The sequence below is a fragment of the Ambystoma mexicanum genome, chromosome 2q (genome assembly GCF_040938575.1).
Source record: "Ambystoma mexicanum isolate Mex_15411 chromosome 2q, UKY_AmexF1_1, whole genome shotgun sequence".
NCBI lineage: Eukaryota > Metazoa > Chordata > Amphibia > Caudata > Ambystomatidae > Ambystoma > Ambystoma mexicanum.
Genome location: NC_090924.1, coordinates 86,604,065 through 86,624,461, shown reverse-complemented (window position 1 = coordinate 86,624,461; position 20,397 = coordinate 86,604,065). Strand labels below are relative to the sequence as shown.

General features: G+C 49.9%; 1 protein-coding gene across 6 annotated transcripts in view; it reads left to right on the top strand.

Annotated features, from left to right (window-relative positions):
* The window catches only part of ABCA3 (ATP binding cassette subfamily A member 3), a 1,774,001-nt gene that overhangs the window by 1,739,740 nt on the left and 13,864 nt on the right, over positions 1 to 20,397 (top strand). For all 6 annotated transcript variants that reach the window (XM_069646922.1, XM_069646923.1, XM_069646920.1 and 3 more), the window contains one exon: positions 17,511 to 17,584. In XM_069646922.1, coding sequence (XP_069503023.1) covers positions 17,511 to 17,584 — 74 coding nt within the window. The remainder of the gene's footprint in view (positions 1 to 17,510; positions 17,585 to 20,397) is intronic.

Genomic DNA, 20,397 nt, shown 5'->3' with positions numbered 1-20,397 from the left:
AGGCAAGGTCAGGCAATTACTGATCATTACGCACACCTGACTTCCATCACACTTCCCCACACAGATAAAAGGCAGAGCACGAAAGCACACTCTAAGTGAGGCAAAGCACGCAAGGAGGCCGTTTAGTACAAGGAGAAAGACGACGGGACCAGAGAGCGTTGCAAGGAGGAAAGTGCCCTTGACCTTCAAAGACTGTTACTTTCACAAACCTTTCTAAGTAAGACACCTAAGACCAAGAACAAAAGCTGATCAAAACTACACAGCATATCAGTCTCCCGCAGCGATAACAAAGGCGGGGAGGAGCGATTACCGCTGTGGTATTGTCTTTGGCTCCTACAACAAAGCAGCAAAGACAGCACAGCCGTTGACTCAGGAGAGACTGATGCCAAACCCGCTTGTGTTTGAACCAAGGGCGCAAGCGGCAACATTGTATTACGGAGTCCAATGAGGAGAGTGTGTAAGACACGTGTGATGAGCAATGCGAATATCATTGGAAACCAAAGGAGTGACTGAACTTTGAGAGGCCAAGAAACATACCGTAGACAGAGTGGTCTGGTGCCATGTGTGGGCCCATTCAATAGTCTCTGTTAGGTATCCAACTGATGCTTTATGTTGAAAAGGAAATCTTGCAATCAAAGTGGTCCTGCAACGGGTGAAGCTTAATCCTGTTCACATACTAAAGTCTTTGATAGTTTCATGTGAACTGCAATTGGTCCGAACTGCAATTGGTCCGAACCCAGCTGATGGAGACTAATTGGTTACAGGGAAGGATCTGAGCCTGGCTGAGCGGGATCCAGGGTGAACCGTGAGTCACTCCGAGAAAGTATAGGCTCTGAACATTATAAAGCGGGGATCTGAGTCGGGAAGAGGGGGATCTGCAGTAACAATTGTAACGGAAGAGGGATATGAGCCCGACTGAGGGGAATCCAGGGTGAGACACCCAAATTGGAAAATTGTAAGAAGAAAAGAACGTCATATTTTGTTTTGTACATCAGGCCCTCTGAATCAAGAGACTTTTAAAGTAAAGAAATTTGTACACAGAAGGTTCTAATGCTAGGGATGGAACTGTATCCTTGTGCCATTGTAGCCAGAGTGTGCGCTTTGCTCAAGTGAACCGCCTTGCCCCGTGCTGAAAACGTGGGGAAGGGAGGCCAACTGGCCAAGCATCCTGACATATCACGACGTAACACTACCCCCACACTTTGTAATTTAGCGGTAAGGATTGGCAATTGTTTTTTTTTTAGTATAGGCCCTTTTTTTGACAAGACTCAAATAGGACTGCATTATTATTATTTGATGGTCGTAGCTTGCTCCCATCTGTAGATTTAGATTTAGATGGGCGTTTATCACACCCTTGTGAAAGTACAATAAATACCCTTGAACTGTGGTCACTTGTGTCTGTCGTACTGTTGATAGCATGCCTTCCTTAAAGCTCTCTTGCATATCATTCACACGTTCTCCAGCTGGGATTCTTTTTCGTTGGCGTGGCTCCTCCTGTCACCGTTTCTCAGCGCTATCTCTGGGTACCTCTGTTAACTTTCTGCACCTTTGTCTATTCTGTGAACTGTTTGTCTATCATGTTCTTTATCCTTTTCTGCTTTGCATTCATGTTTTTTACTCTTTTGGCATCTTTATCATTTTCTCTATCATTTGCAGGTGTATGCTTTGCTACTCATTTTTTATTTTCATGACTTTTTTTTGCTGACTCTTACTTTCTCTTATACTTACTGATTCTCCCCTCACTACTCTTTCCTTCATTCTCCTTTAGTGTCTTATTCTCTCCTGTCCATCTTCCACTCACTCACTCACACCCTTTCCTCTCTCTCTTTCACTTTCATTTCCTCTTGCTTCCTTTTAAAAAAATAAAAATGTCTATTGATTTTTAATTTGATAACAAGTGTACAATAGATAGATAAGAACGAGCAATAAACCCCAACTCACTGCCCCTCTATACCCCCGCCCTTTCCGGTCCGTGCACAGGAAATTACAAATGTACGTAGGCACATCAAAGTTGGAGTTTATCAGGCTCTTCCTTCAGCTCATCATATTGACCAGCATTCTGTTGGCATAAGCACTCGAGTGAACTGCTAGTGGGGATTCATACACATAACATTTACCCAATGTGCCTTGAGTTCAACCCAGGGGTACTTAATTCCTTGACCAAAGATGGAGAGAGCAGCATTACATTCCCTTTAGCATCTAATCCTGTGAGATATCAGCGCAGAGTGGTGCCCAGTAGTCCTTGGGTCTCCCACTAGGTGGGAGCATCTGGTTATATTGTGTGTCTCTCACCTCAGACCTTGACATGGCACTGATCCATTCCTGAAAGCTGGGGGCTCTGGTCGCATCCAGGCTTTAGCAATAAGTGACCACCCCACTACAGATGTCATTTACAATGAGTCGTTTCTCACCCCAGGTGCCCAATTCCACCAAGGCGAGCAACCAGACCGCAGGAGATTGCAATACCAGAGCATTCCGCATCTTGGATACTGCAATCCCAATCTTACCCCATAATGCGTGAAACTGGGGGCACAGCCATGCAACATGGTAAATGTCTGCAGGAGCCTGTCCACACTGTTTGCAGTTCGGGGATCTGTCCGGATATAGCTTATTCAGGCAGAGTGGGGAGTAGTATAATTGATGTAAATATTCAAAATGTATCAAGTGAAACCTATTATTTATGGATATGGTTCTGGTTTGTGTGCATATTATGTCCCACTGGTCTTCCGTCAGTGTATTCCCCAGGTTGATCTCCCATTTATCCATATAGGGGTTTGCTGGCATGGGTATTAGAGCGCCAATTTTATACAGGGAAGACACTAGTTTCGCCGCGTGTAATGGCGTGGTGACATACATCATGATAGGGGAATCCGCAGGGGCATTTGGAAAGTCAGGCCATTTGGCTCGTAGTGCCTCGCGGAGCCGGTAGTACAAGAACAATGTTATGGGGGTCCACGCTCCCTTTTCCTTGAGTTCGTCCCAGGAGATAAATCTACCGACTGGTGCCAAGTCACCCACTGTGGAAATGTGTAGGTTTGTAAAATGTTGTGTGAAAATGTCATTGTGTGTGAGTTGGATAACCCTAACATAGTAGATGGCCATATGAGGAGAGTACCACTGTGCCAGGCTGGTCCATCGCGCCAGCCGGTCCCATGCCTTAAGTTTGACTTCCATTGGCTGCACCTCTGATCTGCTGCTCTTGAGTGCCCCACATCATTCGGTCATATTACTGCTTTCTCTAAGACCGTGTGGGACCATCACCAGATGCCGTATTGGGCCTGCGCAACCAGGTAGTAAAGGAGGAGGTCCAGTACATCTAGTCCGCCCAGTCAGCATGGGCAACATAGTGTCTGGGGAGACCCAGGGGTGTCCGCCAGCCCATATTAACTTATTCATCATACTCCTAAATCAGACCCAGAATCTCACGGGGGGCCATATCAGCATGTTATTAAAAATATATAAAAGTTTCTGGCCACCTGAGAGATGGGGAGACATACCCATGTATCTACCTTATGCTCCAAGCTCTCTAGGGCCGCCACATAGTTTTCTTCATATAATGTAGTGGGGGACTTGGAAAACCAAGTGCCTAAGTATCTGATCCCCTGCAGGCGCCTAGTGAAAGCATCGCCGATGTCTTGTTAGGTCGCATAGGTTGTGAGTGGCAGGACCTCTGACTTGGACCAGTTGATCCGCAGGCCCGATAATGCCCTGAATTCAGAAATCTCCTGTACCACTGGGGTTAAGTTAGTTTGTGGGTGTTTAACATAGATCAACATATCGTCCGCATATAAAGAGACTATAGAAGTGTGCAAACAAATTCTTACCCCTCTCTGAGTGTGAAATTCACGCAGGGCGCACGCTACAGGTTCGATTGCAAGGGCACACATGATGGGAGAAAAGGGGCAGCCTTGTCTGGTGGCGCGAGATGGGAAAATTGCCTCTAATTGTATTTGGTTAGTGTACACCATTGCTCTGGTGGTTGTATACAGTAAGGGCACCCATTGTAAAAAGGTGTTGCCCAGACCCGCACGACGGCAAATAGCGCTATGTAAAAACCAAGATAGATAGATAGATAGAACAAGAAAGCATTCCATTGAGTCGAATGCCTATTCAGCATCCTGGGCGACCACTGCTTTTGGGACGCCTGTGTTGACGTTATGCATCAGAGTAAACAGTCCCTGCAGATTGTTTTGCGTGGAGCGCCCAGGTATAAACCCTGCCTGGTCGCGGAGGAGCAGACTGGGCATGAAGGGGAGGAGTCTGTCTGCTAGGAGCCTAGTACACCATTGCTCTGGTGGTTGTATACAGTAAGGGCACCCATTGTAAAAAGGTGTTGCCCAGACCCGCACGACGGCAAATAGCGCTATATAAAAACCTAGATAGATAGATAGATAGATAGATAGATAGATAGATAGATAGATAGATAGATAGATAGATAGAACAAGAAAGCCCATTCCATTGAGTCGAATGCCTATTCAGCATCCTGGGCGACCACTGCTTTTGGGACGCCTGTGTTGACGTTATGCATCAGAGTAAACAGTCTCTGCAGATTGTTTTGCGTGGAGCGCCCAGGTATAAACCCTGCCTGGTCGCGGAGGAGCAGACTGGGCATGAAGGGGAGGAGTCTGTCTGCTAGGAGCTTGGCAAGGATCTTATCAGTGTTCATCAGGGAAGGGGGTCTATAGGATGAGCATTTGCTGGGGTCTTTGTCGGGTTTGAGCAGTACCGTCACTAGGGCCATTCTGGTGGATTCCAGAAGTGTACCCATAGCACATGCTGCCTCGAACATACTACGAAGCTGGGGGATGAGCAGGTTGGGGAAGGCCTTGTATAGTTCTGCAGTGATACCGTCAGTTCCAGGGGCTTTCCCGTTCGGGAGGGATTGGATCGCTTTAAGGAATTCTTCATCAGAAGGGGGATCATTTAGCAACGCTCCTTGTTCTGAGTACAGCCACCCTAAGGCTATCCTGTCAGGGTATTGCGTGATTATATCATGGCCGGCGTTGGATTGAGTGGTATATAGTTTACCATAAAATTCCCGGAATGTCTCATTGATTCTCTTATTATCCCTGGTAAGGTCCCCATTACCCATCGATATTTACACTATGGGGTCCGCATGCCGCTCTTGCCTAATTGCACAGGCCAGTGTTCTGCTGGGGTGATCCCCTCACCATACATAGCCGTTGTTATCGGGTCACCCAGGAAGCGTTCCTCTCTGGCCATTAGAGTGAGAATGTCCTCCCTATATTTCCCCAGTAAAGCCTGCACCTCTGGAGAGTCTTGCAGGGCCTGTCGGGTTTCTCATTTTTTTAATTTGATTTTCCACTGCTGAGATAGACCTGCATATGCACTTCAGTATTCCCTCCTCCTTGGATATGCAACACCCTCAGATGTATACTTTGAAGGTTTCCCAAACCACCTTAGGGTCCGGGAAGGTGTCAGTGTTTGTTTGGAAGAACTCGACAATATTTTGGTGAATTTCTTTGCGAAATGCATTGTCTTCCAATGCACAGGCTCTAAACCTCCATTGAAGTTGTTTGGATGGGATGTGCAGGCTTGTGAATTGTACCAGGACTGGGGAGTGATCCGATAGAGTCCGGCGGAGGATCTGTGCACTGCGCGTTGCACAGGCCAGCTCTGGCGAAATCTGGATATAGTCGATTCTGGAGGAGCTACCATTTACCCCGGAATGGAAGGTGAAGTCGTGACTGTTGGGGTGTAGGAGCCACCAGGCGTCAATGAGGATGTGATCATTTGCAATGGATTTCCATTTCTGGGCCGCCCGTGTAAGGGTTGTCTAGGCGGAGGAGGATCTGTCCAAATTTAATGAGAGAGCAATATTGAAGTCTCCCGCCCACACTATCTCGTGGTCCGGGAAGGTAGGCAGATGATCGGCGCATGTCTTGAAAAAGTCAGGGTTGTCATAGTTAGGGCCATATATGTTAATAAAAAGGACAGACAACCCTGAAATCTCCCCGGCAACCAGGATAAACCGGCCTTCCGTGTCCGTTCTCAGATCGTGGAGTTTGAACTTCAGAGACCGGTGTATGTATATTGCCACCGCCTGGGAGTGAGTGGTGTAATGTGAGCCATACCTGAGAATGCCCCACCCAGCAAGGTTGGAAGTTTATGTTCTTTCCCCAAATGGGTCTCCTGGAGATATAGGACGGTCACTTGATGGTTTCTAGCATAGTTTGTTATTAGGCGTGTTTTTTTGTCATTCGTGAACCCCCGTATATTCCTTGTTCGCAGAGTTATGTCGCTATCCGAGCGCTCCTCTCCCCCTTGAGTGTTCCTCATGTTATGTCTGAGCCTAGGATCATGTCAGGGGGCCAGGTTATTAAAGCCCTTGATTCCTAGTATTGTGATCTGTGTTTACAAAAATTCGGTCGTATAGAATACCCTGTGCTGTTGGAATCAGGGGGGGAAACAGTTTCGAAACCCACAGTTCCCCATAGGTTGAGTAGTGCCTGGCGTGTTTCAAGTGTGAAGTGTACCCTGTCCATTTGGAAGAATAAGTCCCCGCGCCCCACCTCCCCTTCCCCTGCAACTTAGCATAGCCCAAACAATAAACCATCCATTCCTCCACCCCCCACCCACGCCAGAAACACCAACCTACCGGCCATCTCGTCCCACCCCCCACCTCAATTGTACTAAACATCAACCCCAAACCGATCTACTATGCCGCTGGGCATGGGGGTGCTGACGGCTGCTGCACCTCCTTGTGTCGGGATGCTTATTACCACGCATATTCTCCAGCATGGGGTCCGGCATGGATTCACATGCTCATGAATATTCCCGTCATCAGGCTCGGAATCCTCGGTAAAGAAAAAAATATTTTCATTTTCGTTTTTGAACTGTCTTTCTACTAATAACCAATCACTGGTTTCTGGGTCATACTGCCCCCAGCCAATGACTGCCCTCTACCCAAGCCCCTCCTCTGGCAGCCATCTTCAGATTTTTACCACACGTTCAAGTGTTGGGAGTCCTCGTGCTATAGCTCCCTAGCTTTTACTGAGTGTTGCGTTTTTTCAAGAGCTTATTCTAAAAAATGTTGGTCAATTTGAGCCTCAAGCTCCACTGATTCTTCTTCCGATTAACGGGGACCCGTTTCGGAATTTTCTACGCCCCTCAAGGGCGAATATTTTTTAATTTCTCTTCGGAACATCTTTGAGGCCTACCTTGCGTGAAGATGGCCCAGGAAAATGGAGACTTGACGTCCGTTGGATCCAAGCTGTTTAGGATCTGGCCAGGATGTGTATTACAGAACGTCTTCAAGGAAGATGAGCACTCCCGGTGCCTCTACTGCCTGCACTCCGACGACCATTAAGGCGGCCAACGCTCTCGCTAACGTGCCTGTTATGATAGGGAGCTGTGGTTTAAAATCGCCCCCTCCTGGACGACAAGAGAGCGGAGGCCCTCGAAATCCTGCAGGAGGGCGAGGTGGCTTCTGACCACGCCATCATGGTAGCCACGGACTTCGCTGACACTGGTTTTCTCCAGATGGGCAACAGCTTTGCCTTTGCCGGCACGGGTGGCTCAGGGCCACCGATTTCCGTCAGGACGTACAGACCAGGGTACTGGACATGTCCTTCGACGGGAACAACCTGTTCGGCAAGGCAGTGGACAAGTCACTGCAGGCAATCAAGGCGGACACGAAGACGGCCTGTGCCTTGGGCAAGCTCCAGCAGCGAAGGCCGCCCTTTTGGACTTCCGGGGGCAAGTCTCAATGCGCCTCCAAAGGATTCAGCGGCAACTCCTCATTGTACCATCAGACGGCCCGTACTTCGCCGCAGAGAGCCTACAGGGGCCACAGCAAGGCCGGGGGATACCGTCGCCGTCGCCAAAGGGCCCAAGGTGGCAAGGCCTCGGCGAAGCACGACTGAACCGGCCGGGACGTCGGGCACCCACCCGAACACCCCGGTGGGAGGCCGGCTGACCAACTTCGTCGCGTGTGGAAATCCATCTACACCAACAGTTGGGTGCTGGATGCCCTGGCCCACTGGCACACTCTGGAGTTCCAAAGGTAGTGTCCAACTTTCCACCGGTGGCCAGAAAAGAAAATCACATTCCACAACTACTTCTGGAGGTACGAGCAATGCTGGAAAAGGGAGCGATAGAACTCGTCCCGAAGAGACTCCGGGACTCTAGGGTGTACTCGCGGTTCTTCCTCGTCTGAAAGAACAGCGGCTGGCGGCCTATCCTGGACCTCCGCCACCTCAACAAATACATAAAATCCCAAAAAATCCAGATGATCACCCTTCAGCACGTGCTTGGACAGCTGGAAGAAGGGGACTTCCTGTCGTCGCTGGACCTGGAGGATGCATACTTCCACATCCCCATACACAAAGGACATCAGAAATGTCTGCGCTTCGTAGTCCAGGGACGGCACTATCAGTTCAAGGAACTGCCCTTTGGTTTGAAGTCGGCGCCAAGGGTCTTTACTATGTGCCTGACACCGGTAGCAGCGCGGCTGTGCCTGCAGGGGATCCACATCTACCCCTACCTAGACGATTGGCTCATCCGAGCGAACTCAAGGGAACTCGCCGTCGACCACACAGCGAGGACCATCCATCTGCTCACGAAACTGGGGTTCTCGATAAACTATGCCAAGTCCTGCTTGGTGCGATCGCAGGGCCCACTGTTCCTGGGAGCCAGGCTCAACACGGTGACGCGGCTGGCTTCACCGTCGGAGGTGAGGATACAGGCCATTCTGGGCAAGGTTCAGCGGCTGTTGACCACGGAAGTTGCCAGGGTGAGGTCCACCAAGTCCCTGCTCGGCATGATGTCGTCATGCATCTACCTCGTGCGACTTTGCAGGTTGCGGATGCGGCCACTGCAGAGTTCCTCAGCACCGGTGGATACAAGTGGGGGGGAAGCTTCGAAGACCAGATCTCCCTCAACAAGACTTTCCGTCAGGCGATCCAATGGTGGGGCACCTGCACACATCTCACGGCAGGCACAGACTTCCAGACCCCAGCGCATCAGGAGACGGTGACGACGGACGCATCCCTGGAGGGATGGAGCGCTCACACCGGATATCTCCACGCAAGAGGCCTTTGGCTCCCGCAGGAGTGGTCACTGTACATCCACGTCCTGGAGCTTCGAGCCGTATTCTGGGCCCTCAGGTCGGTCCTTCCGTCTCTCAAGGGCAAAGTGGTAAGGGTCCTCACCGACAACACCACCACAATGTTCTACATCTGGAAACAAGGGGGCACCAGATCTCCAGCTCTCCCCAAGGAAGCGCAAGATCTGTGGCACTGGGCTGTCGCTGGTGCCCTTTCACCTGGCAGGAGTGAAGAACACAGTCGCCGGCTCACTCAGCAGGGAGCTGCGCTCCTGCCACGAGTGGGAGCTTCGGCAAGATCAAGTAGATCTCCTGTTCCAACGATGGGGCAATCCCCAGATCAACCTGTTTACGATAGCAACGAACACCAAGTGCCAGAGGTTCGCCAGTCGGTTTCCCCAGCCGGAGAGCATGGGGGATGCATTCACCTTCCCATGGGACGGCCTGTTCCTCTATGCGTTCCCACCGTTACTGTTGCTCCTGCGACTCATCAGTCAACTCAGACGGTAACGGTGCAGGATGATCCTTGTAGCATCGGCATGGCCGAGGCAGATATGATCCCCGGACCTGGACATGTCAGCGTCCCCGCCAGTCGGGCTGTCAACTGACGCGGATCTTCTCGCCAGGGAAGGAGGCGCGATCCTACATCACGACCCAGGATCTCTGAACCTACAGGCCTGGCTCCTGCAACACTAGAGTTCAGAGGTTACGACATCCTGGCGGACTGCAAAGAGGTGCTTGCCAAGTATTTGTATTTGTATGTTGTATTTTATTTTTATTACGTGCCGAAAGCCCGCAGGAATCAGGGCGCGAACATAGAGACAAGGACTAAGAAAAACAGGGCTTCCTCTACTCTTAAGTGCTATGGACATAAAGGGAAGAGGTTTTCCGTCTGGTGCCGTGCACAGAAGATCAACCCTCTACGGATTACCGCCTTATTTGACATTCCACGCAACAAGGGTGGAGCTGAGAACGTACCCCTCCTTCATGCCCAAGGTGCCATCGGACTTCCATCTCAACGAGCCCTTGGTGTTATCTGTTTTCTTCCCGTCGCCTTCATTGCCGGCTGACAGGTCTTTGCACTCGCTGGATCTGTGTAGAGCGCTGAAGTTCTACGTGGACAGCATGAAGAGTTTCCGGAAAACATCATGGCTGTTAGTGAACTTTGGCCCTGTGAACCAAGGGAAGGCCCTCTCCAAGGCTTCCATTTCCAGATGGCTCTCCGTCTGTATCATGCACTGTCACCAGTTGGCAAACCGACTGTTGCCTGGCCGTCTGAGAGCCCATTCGATCAGAGGGATCGCTGCAACTACGGCGTTCCTGTCTGCTGTGCCCCTGCTGGACATCTGCAGGGCTGCTACGTGGAGGTCGACGCACACCTTCACAAGGTTCTACTGCGTCGACCGGGATTCCAGGGAGGAGTCCAAAGTTGGCCAAGCAGTGCTGCGCTATCTGTTCACTTGAAGGTGAGCCTGGTGAGAAGGCAAGAGATGCTTAATGTTGAGTTGTTGTAATGCTTAATGTTGAGTCTTGCCACCTCCTGTGATTGTGCTTGTGTGTATTGCTATGTATTCTTGTATTCATGAGCATGTGAATCCATGCCAGACCCCATGCTGGAGAAGGAACAAGTTACTTACCTGTAACTGTTGTTCTCCAGCATGGGTCTGGCATGGATTCACATGCGAACCCTCCCGCCTACCCCTCTGCCCCTCTGCGGCTCTTCTCTTGGTCCTGCTGCCACTTTACGTGCTACCAAATCTGAAGATGGCAGCCAGAGGAAGGGCTTAGGTAGAGGGCAGTCATTGGCTGAGGGCAGTATGACCCACAGACCACTGATTGGTTATTAGTAGAAAGACAGTTCAGAAACGAAACAGATTTTTTCTTTACTGAGGATTCCTAGCCTGACGACGGCGAATATTCATGAGTAACTTGTTCCTTACCTTCTATTACAGTTCCAGTGATGGGTTTCGCGAGTGATCGGCGGTGTGTGATCTGCTCCGGCAACTGTATGCTGTCTGTATATTATGAGGTTCCAAGCCCCGTGGCCCCTGCGCGTGACTCCGGGGGATCTTTGAGGAGATGCCCTGGTGCTGGGGATATCTGTAGCAAACTGTTCTGCGGCTTCAGGTGACGTGAAGAACGAGTCTCTGCCGTCATGCTGAGTTTCGCCAAGGAACATCATTGAGTATCGTACATCTTTTTTTCTCAGGATGTTTTTAGCATTTTGGAAGGTCTTTCTTTGATCCTGCACCTGTTGGCTGAAGTCCGGAAACAGGCGTGTGGTTGCAGAGCCCCACTGCAGGGTCTTTTTTTCTCTTGCCACTCGTAACAGGATGTCACGGTCTCTAATAAAAAATGTGTGCTATGATGGCTCTCTCAGGGGTCCCCGGCAGGGGTCTTGTTGCTAGTGAGCGGTCTGCCCATTCCACCATAAACATGCTCCTGACTGGTGGATTGTCAAGGACTTACCTGAGCAGTTTTTCCATGAAAAGCTCCATATTGTCTATAGGGATACTCTCTGCCACCCCGGTGTTACGGATGATGTTCCTTCTTGATCTCCCATTGAGATCGTCATTTTTCGCCACAAATTTTTTAATGTTTGCTGTAGGGTGTCGACCTTACGCTGCAGTTCAGCAATTTTCTCCAGCATGGGGTCTGGCATGGATCCACATGCTCATGCATATTCCCCGTCGTCAGGATGGGAATCCTTGGTAAAGAAAAAATCAATTTCAGTTCCACTTCTGAACTGTCTTTCTCTTAACAGCCAATCCCTGGTCTTTGGTTCATACTGTCCCCAGCCAATGACTGCCCTCTACCTAAGCCCCTCCTCTGGCCTCCATCTTCAGATTGTTACTGCACATTCAAGTGTTGGGATTCCTTGTGCTATAGCTCTCGAGCTTTTACTGTGTTTTGTGATTTTTCGAAGAGTTTGCTCTATTTTTTTGGTCAATCGAGCCTCAAGCTCCATCTATCCACCATCCGATTGACTGGGACCCGTTTTCGGATTCTTCAGCGCCCCTCAAGGGCGAATTTCATTGAGTTTTCTTCTTGGAGGATTCCAGAAGCTTCTTCAAGGCCTACGCCAAATGGATATGGCGGATGAGGAGGAGGACTCGGCGCCTCTCTTCAAGGTTTGCCCCGGATGCAACCTACAGAATGTCTTTTTGGACGACGGACATTCTCTGTGCCTTTACTGCCTGCACTCGGACCCGACGCACGTGGAGGATGACTGCGCGTCTTGTCAGGAGATGGTACCCCGCACACTGAACGACCGATGCAGGCATCTCAATGAGTGGCTGCAGGCCAAGGCCCTTGCTCTAGGTGAGTCCCGGCAGCATGCCTCCCCTGCCCGGAAGAAGAAAGTTGAGCAGTCTTCCAAGACCGCAGAGGACGCCCCTGTCGCTTGGGGCCCAACATAAGGCTAAGCACTGCAAGTCCATTGCCCCCGGGAGTGCCATTGCGACGGGCTCCACGGCGGACAGCGCGAGTACATCGTCTCCAGCGCCTTCGATCACGAGCCAACCCTCAAGTTCTTCTAAGAAGAGGAAGTCGGACCATCCGTGCAAGCTCCTGGAGAAGACCCAGACAGGTCCTACTGAGAAGGCCAAGGGGGAGCGGGGCTCAGACCCTCCCATTAAGGTAAAGGCCTCAGATTCGACCAAGGTCGTGAAGGCCCAGGTACATCTGACGAAGGCCCCTTCCATCGAAGGAGTGGTGGCGTCCCTCGCGAAGGCTGCCGAGGCGGAGCCACAGGGCACGGCCCTGAAGGCAAGAGTATCCCTGCCTGCCAGGAGGGAGTCCTCTTTTCAACCCATCGAAAAGACACCGGAGAAGATGATGCCTATAATTTCTCTGAAACTGTTTCCCTTGGTCGCAGAGGAGGGGGAGGCGCGGTAGCCCTTCAGGGCTCGGATATCTACTCTGAGGAGGAGATTACCAACCTCCGGACCCTCCAGGAGGAACGATGCATCGAGAGCAGGCCCTATGGGAAGGATTCCGACAAGGACGACGATGAAGAGCAACTGGGTTTGGAGGGCTTGGAGGACCAGCCTAAGACACAAATGCCCTTGCCTCCATTGCCACAGCTACCTCAGCAACCACCTGGTGACATCTCGGTGGACAATCTTTTTGTTCTGCATACCATGTGCTCGGAAATCCGGACTAGGGTGCCTCTTGTGCCAGCGGCCCCACCCACGGCACCGTGTCCATAGGAGGAACCACCATCCAAGAAGAGGAGAGTTTACCCTCTGCCTCCTTTCCATACTTCGAATCCCTCTCCTCGCCCCGAGGGATGACACGGATCCGGACACAGCAATGACAGGCACAGGCACGGATGACGACGGCGGATTGGGGGATCTTCCATCTCCGCCGGCCAGATCTTCACCGCCCGACGAGATAGGCTTGTTCCACACCATGATCTCGAGGGCCTCAGAACTATTCCATTTGGGACGAGGGGTTGTCCCTCATGAAAAACTCTTCCTCAGCCCTGGCGAAGAGGGACCGTTATGAGTAGAAATACAGGATGCCGGACTCTGCGCCCAAGTGCTTATGGTCCCTGCCGTCTCCGGTCTCTGTGGTTTCAGTGGCGGCTAAGAAGAAATCTTTGGGCGCCTCCTCGTCAGCAGCCTCTACCCCCCAGACAGTGAGGGGAAGAAGTTGGATGCCATGGGGCGAAGAGTTTTCACATAGGCAGCGACGACCATTAAGGCTACAAACGCCCTCACCATCGTGGCACGTTACGACAGGGCGTTTTTGTTCAAGATCGCTCCCCTCCTGGACTTCCTTCGCGATGACAAGAGGGCAGAAACTTTGGAGATCTTACAGGAAGGCGAAGTGGCATCGGACCATGCCATTACGGTGGCCACAGACATCGCCGACAAGGGTTTCTGCCAAATGGGCAACAACGTTTGCCTTTGTCGGCGGGGCTGGTTTAGGGCCACTAATTTCCACCAGGATGTTCAGTCGAAGGTGCTGGACATGCCCTTCGACTGGGACAATTTGTTCGGGAAGATGGACAAGTCTCTTCAGGCCATCAAGGCGGACACTGAGACGGCTCCTGCCTTAGGCACGCTTCAGCAACAACGGCCGTCCTTTCGAACATCCAGGGGAAAATCCCAAGGTCTTTCCAAAGGATTTGGGTGAGGTGCTTCGTCTTACCGTCGGCCCACCCGCCCGTCAGCCAAGGAGACTTACAGGGGCCGTGGCTTGTCTGGAGGAGGACGTTGTCGTCGCCAAGGTCCCCAAGGCGGCGCTTCGGCGTCAAAACAGGATTGAACCGGCCGTCTCATCGGGCCCCACCCAAGCTCCCCGGTGGGAGGCCGGCTGGCGAACTTCATCAGCGTGTGGAAGGCCATATCCACCGACCGTTGGGTGCTGGATGCTCTCACCCACGGACACACCCTAGAGTTCCAACGGAAGTGTCCCCATATACCACAAGTGTCCCGGCAGGAAAACCATGTCCCTCAGCTTCTGCTGGAGGTGCGGGCCATGCTAAAAAAGGGTGCGATAGAGTTCGTCCCAAAGCGGCTCCGGGGCTCTGCAGTGTACTCTCGTTACTTCCACGTAAAAAGAAGACAGGCGGTTGGAGGTCCATCCTGGACCTCGACCGTCTGAACAAGTACATCAAGTCTCAAAGGTTTCGGATGGTGACTCTTAAGCACATGTTAGGACAGCTGGAAGAGGGGGATTTTCTATCGTCGCTGGTCTTGGAAAATGGCTATTTTCACATCCCCATACACAAGGGCCACCGCAAGCTCCTCCTCTTCGTGGTTCAAGGGCAACATTACTAGTTCAAGGTCCTTCCCTTCGGATTGAAGTCGGCGCCAAGAGTTTTCACCAAGTGCATGGCGCCGGTGGCGGCGCAGCTGTGTCTATGAGGGATCCACGTGTACCCTTACCTGGATGACTGGCTCATCCGGGCAAGCTGAAAGGACATTGCCGTTGAACACACAGCGAGGACCGTCCAACTCCTGACGGATCTGGGGTTCTCAATGACCCCAGGATAAGTAGACCAACAAAGACGATACCTAGAGAAATGACCCACGAGGAAGAATACTCGCAAGCAACAGGAATACAGAAGATTTCAGCAAAGGTCCAACGTCAGCTCAGGTGAGCAGGAGTGCATAGCCAGCTTGCAAGGAAATGGTACGATGATGGAGGAAACCCAATATGTGCACCAACGGAGCAGAGGTGGAGATGCCGACAGGCATATGGATTTCCAGCTCAGAGACCCGGAGGGACTCCAAAACATAGGGACATGGGCAAGAAGGATGTTTACAGGGTTCAGCAACTGCAGCCAAGGAAGATTTCAGCAAGCGCAGCCAGTCCAACCAGCAAGGAGGATGTCAAGAAGCAAAGGAAGGGTCCAGGATGCGATCCTACTAGTGGGGAATGATCAGGGTGCAAGGGCAAAGGTGTCAGAGTTTAGCCACCATGTGCAAACCCGGATCTTCAACAGTGGCCCATCTTCCAGCAGTCTTCAAATAAGAATCAGGATTGGAGTTCATGAATTTACTAGGTGTCCCAGTGATATTGCATTTACCCAGCAGCTAGTATAAACCAGCCCACCCATCACACTGCAGTTAGGCACACAAAGGTTTCAATGCACAGCCAATCAGGCTGTCCCTAAAAAGCAACACACACAGGAGCTCCCACACTTAATGTAGATGAAGACGCCTGAAGGACTTTAAATCCCTCTACACCAATTGACCTCTTAGGCAAAACGTCCATTTTGGTTGAGCCTCATGGTCCACACAGGCAAGGATTAGCTAAACGAAAATGTAGGGCTTAAGAAAACCCATGAGTGCAGAATGTCTACCATTAAGCTGCATTGGAATACTAATGTGGTAAAAGTGGCTACAACTGTGGTGTAGCCAAAACTAATTTACACCTGCAACCATTTTAGTCCACAGCGCACTATCAGGGTAATATAATCACCCTGGGACAAGAAAAGAACCCCTATGTTAGTTGCTATATGGGTGACAATGAGCAGCACATTAGAAAGGGGTTGCTTTTGCACAGGGACTTCAGATTACACCCCTCTAGCCATTGAAGAGAAGTCAAAAACCAGGGAACCAACCAAACCATAACGTGACTCAAGTGGGGATCTAGAACCCCAAACAAAACATTCTGCACTATGATGTCTCTAATTGGCGCACACTATTATTATTATTATGGTATTTATTGAGCGCATACCTAGTTTTGAGAAGCAACAGAGCGCTTGTCAGGGGTATACACCAAAACAAATACATAACAGAGCGCTTTACAGAGGTGTACAACATTACAGATGCATAACGGAGCACTTTTCAGTGGTAACAGAACAGATATACAACGGGGGTAGGAAACAGAGGGGCACAGAGGAGGGCTACAGCCGTACCCACTCTGTATTTCACTCTTCGTTCTCTGTCAATTTGCTCTTTGTCTTTCTCTCACTTTTTCTCCTCTTCTTCTGCATTTGCTTTTTCTACTCGATCAATCCCTCATAGCCTCAGTCAAAATGTAATCCTCTTTCACGATTTGTGTGTAAGTCCTTTTTTTACTGAAACATCTCAGGCAGAGGTACAGTACATAAAGTAATCAGCTTGCATTCCACATTTCCAATCGGAGAAAATCTTCTAAGTTGTTTACGTGTTTTGCTCCAATTCTCTCGTTCAGTGATAGCAAGTACACTGGGAGAGGCTCTCAGGTGCTGGGTCAGGAAAACACACTAGTGGTTCTTGCGGCTGCATGTTTGGCTCTCCTTTTATCCTGCTGAGTGCAGAGGGGAAGAAATGGGACAGAACACTGCAGGTGTGGATCGAGAAGGAGGGAGCGGGCAAGGCTTTCTATAGAAAAGGTTGAAGGAGCTTTGTCCAACATCACGCTGGATTTTGACATGTTTTCATTTTGCTTCTCCCTGCATGCATTAGTACCAGTACTTTTCTTCTGCTTGAAGAAGTGCTAGCCCTCAATATTGGTAAAAATTAGAAGAGCCAGTCTGGTAGCCGAGTACTTCTGGCCCATTTGAAGTACTGGCTATACATCCCTGTGTTTGCCCTTGGTTCCCATTGCATACTAATTTCTCCAGGTGCACACATTTGCCGCTTTATGGCCTTGGCAGCTCATGCCCCATTGCTCTTCCATTTCTCATTTTGATAGGTGGCCTCATCTCTGAAAGTATGAATTGGTGATTATGCTCTACTTTCCCTCTGTGGTTGAATCTCTGAATGTATGCATCTCTGCTTTCACCCATCATTCCTTGGATGTCTGTTTCTAGAGGCGCCACTCGCTTCTGTAATGCCTTTGTCTTATTTGATCTATATCCTAATGAGTATTAATATCTGGCTTCCCCTTACTGTTTGCACAGGGGCAACAGCAAGGAAGAAGTACTCACATTTCCTGTATGTTGGGTGGGTTTAAGAGTATGCTTCTTGCTATTGATTCTCTGCTTTTTTCATTCTTCCAGGAAGTGTCCTGAAGCATGAACACCAAGGCATGGTTCATTATCATCTGACTGACAAGAGCCTCAGCTGGGCAAAGGTAAGGATCACAGAGTATCGGTCATGGGTAAAGCACAGAGAGATTGAACGCAATGATAGGCTAGGCACAGAGAGAGTGCCAGTTAAGGCAACTAGACATTGGGAACACAAAAGGGAGGCACACATAAGGCTCCGCGATGGGTGGGCCCAGGTTGGGGACAGAAAGAAATTTGAGCCACAGAAAGAGGATTCAAGTGTGCAACCAGGCAAGTGGTTCTCAGATACAGTAGGGCCTCATCAGTAGCAAAATACAGATACAAACGCATATTAGGGTTGATCAACCACAGGTACATAATGCACACAGTGATATGTAAAGCTGTCATGGGTGCCGGCTCTTGGAGGCAATGGCACAGGTATAGGTGGAGCGGCCATTGAATGTCCTATCACGTTTTCCTTTCATCATAAGGTGGCGGTCTAGTCTTTTACGTTTGCTCCGTTCGACGTGCGGAATCCCGGAAGCATTTAGTTCCTTCGTTTCCGGCGTTCTGCGCGTTGCAACGTCGGAGTTTTTGCTAGCCGATTGCCCTGTGCTTTGTTCCAGCGCTCTCTCTCTTTGGAGCCTTTTCGCTCTCTCAGCGCTTCCCCATTCTGCTTTGGGCTGCCTTCGGTAGTGCTCTTTCTCCATTTATTCCTCCGCTCTTACCTTTCTTTTTTGGGCCGTGCGCTTTCTTCCCAGTACTCCGCCCGACTCTGCCTCCACTTTACTTTTTTCCTTTGTTTTCCTCCGCCTCAGAAGCTGCCATTTTCGCTCTTCTGAGCCTCCTGCATTACAGCATTCTCTTCCGACGAGCTGCCTCTCGTGGCCGCCAGTCTCTACCCTGCTTCCGGATACTTGAAGCTTATTTACCTTTCTTCCCGGACGCCCTGATCGGAGCCAGAGTTCCTGCAACACCAGAACTAGAGACCTGCTCCTGCTTTTCAGCGCACTCAATTTCCTGCACATCGGACATTGGGTTTTTTTGTAGCCTAAGGTTTTTCCCTGGATTTCTGCCTGCTTCGGTAGTGCAGTCACAGGCAGCCACAGCTCACTGGTGGTCACTGTGGCTTCATATCGAGGCAGGTTTCAAACTTCTTCTTCACTAGTATACCGAGAACCAGTAGGATACAACAAGGAGTCCAGTTCTACAGGTGAGGAGTCGGAGGAGGGTAACGGTTCAGATGAAATTGAAGTGTTTTGTGACAAAAGCATTGATCGGGCAGGCCTCAGACAATGCGAAGTGTGGTACAGATGGACATGGGCCAAACGTGAAGTACACAGCATGAAGCCTGCAAATGTTGCGTAATAAGAGGGCTAGTAAAGAACAGGAATTTTAATCTCCAGATTACCAGAGGATGGGGCAGCCAAAGTAAGAGATAGATAGAAGTGGCACATGGGTGAGACACATGAAGATGGGCTTGGGGTTTATAGTCATAATGTCGACAGTCAAAATGTCGACAGTCAAAATGTCGAAAAATAAAATGTCGACTTTTTTTTTCAATGCATTTTTTTTTTATATGGGGGGTTCCCCCCCAACCCCCCTTTTTATTTTTTTTTTTAATTTTTCCCTTTTTTTTTAGCTCCCAAACCCCTAAAATAAATATATAATTAAAAAAGGAGAAAGTCGACATTTTTTTTTTCGACATTTTTTTGTCGGCATTTTTGTCTGTCGACATTTTTTTTTCGACATTATGACTGCACACCGGGCTTGGCTAAGGGAAAGAGATGTAGGATATGTAAGGCACTGTCCGAATGGACATGTGAAGCACAGGTAGATGCACTGAAAATAAAAATGGTTGCATGCAGTCTTTGAATTAAACAATATTAATGGCATTGCGCTGAGCAATCTTCCATTGCATCATTTTTAGCTTTTCTACATCCTTACGGAAGGGGTTCAGTCATATGCAAAGAAGCCTTGACAGACAGCCCGAATTGCTTTGTCACGTCTAATATGCATGGGTCCGGCAACACTGATTTACATATGTCTTTACCTCTTGCAATAGCACAATGAGTAAAAAAAAGCCATGCACTGGAAATCGGCCTAGGGCAGTTGACAGTAAGTAGGGTTATTTCAAAGCTTTTCATCTGTGACTTTTTAGTTTTGCATTGATAGAAGTGTGCCCGAGTGAGGCGCATAAGGGAAGCCACTGATGGGGCACATGGCAGAGAAAACCCCAGGTAAGGTACATGGTGGTGGAGCTGACTGGAATACAAGGAGCAGCAAGGGTTTCTAAGTAGGAGAGGTGTGAAAAGGCATAAGGAACGGGAGGCCACAGGAATGGCACAGGAAGAACTGAGCACACAAACCGCTAGGGGCGAGAGACACAATATGGGAGGGCAACAGCAGGTTGTACACATGGTGTAGGAGCCTTAGGTGAAGCACAACAAGATGGAGGTAACCATCTAGGTAATGGAAAAGGGGGAACCTCGGGTAATGTGCAGGAAGCTGGATCACCTTGATGGCACAAGGAGTCTATGGACCACAGATGAGGCAGAGGGAGAAGGTGCCAATGTGAGGCACTGTGATAGTGATAGCACAGTCACCCCTAAACCAATGCATGTATGTGATCACCATCAGGCAGAGCTTGCATGTGGCCATCTTCAATATGTCATTTGTTGTGCAATATCGGAATACCATCTTCTGCAAACACAGAATTGTGCAGCACTGCATGACAAGACTGCCCAGAGGCCTACAAGACAACACTAATGCAAAATGCATACTGCACAAATGCAACACAACCTCACAAGATGTGTTGGAATGTGGCCTCTGTGACAAAGTCCCAAACTAGAAGATGGGACTGGGTGCCTGAGAGCCACCACCCACTCTGTGACTCATG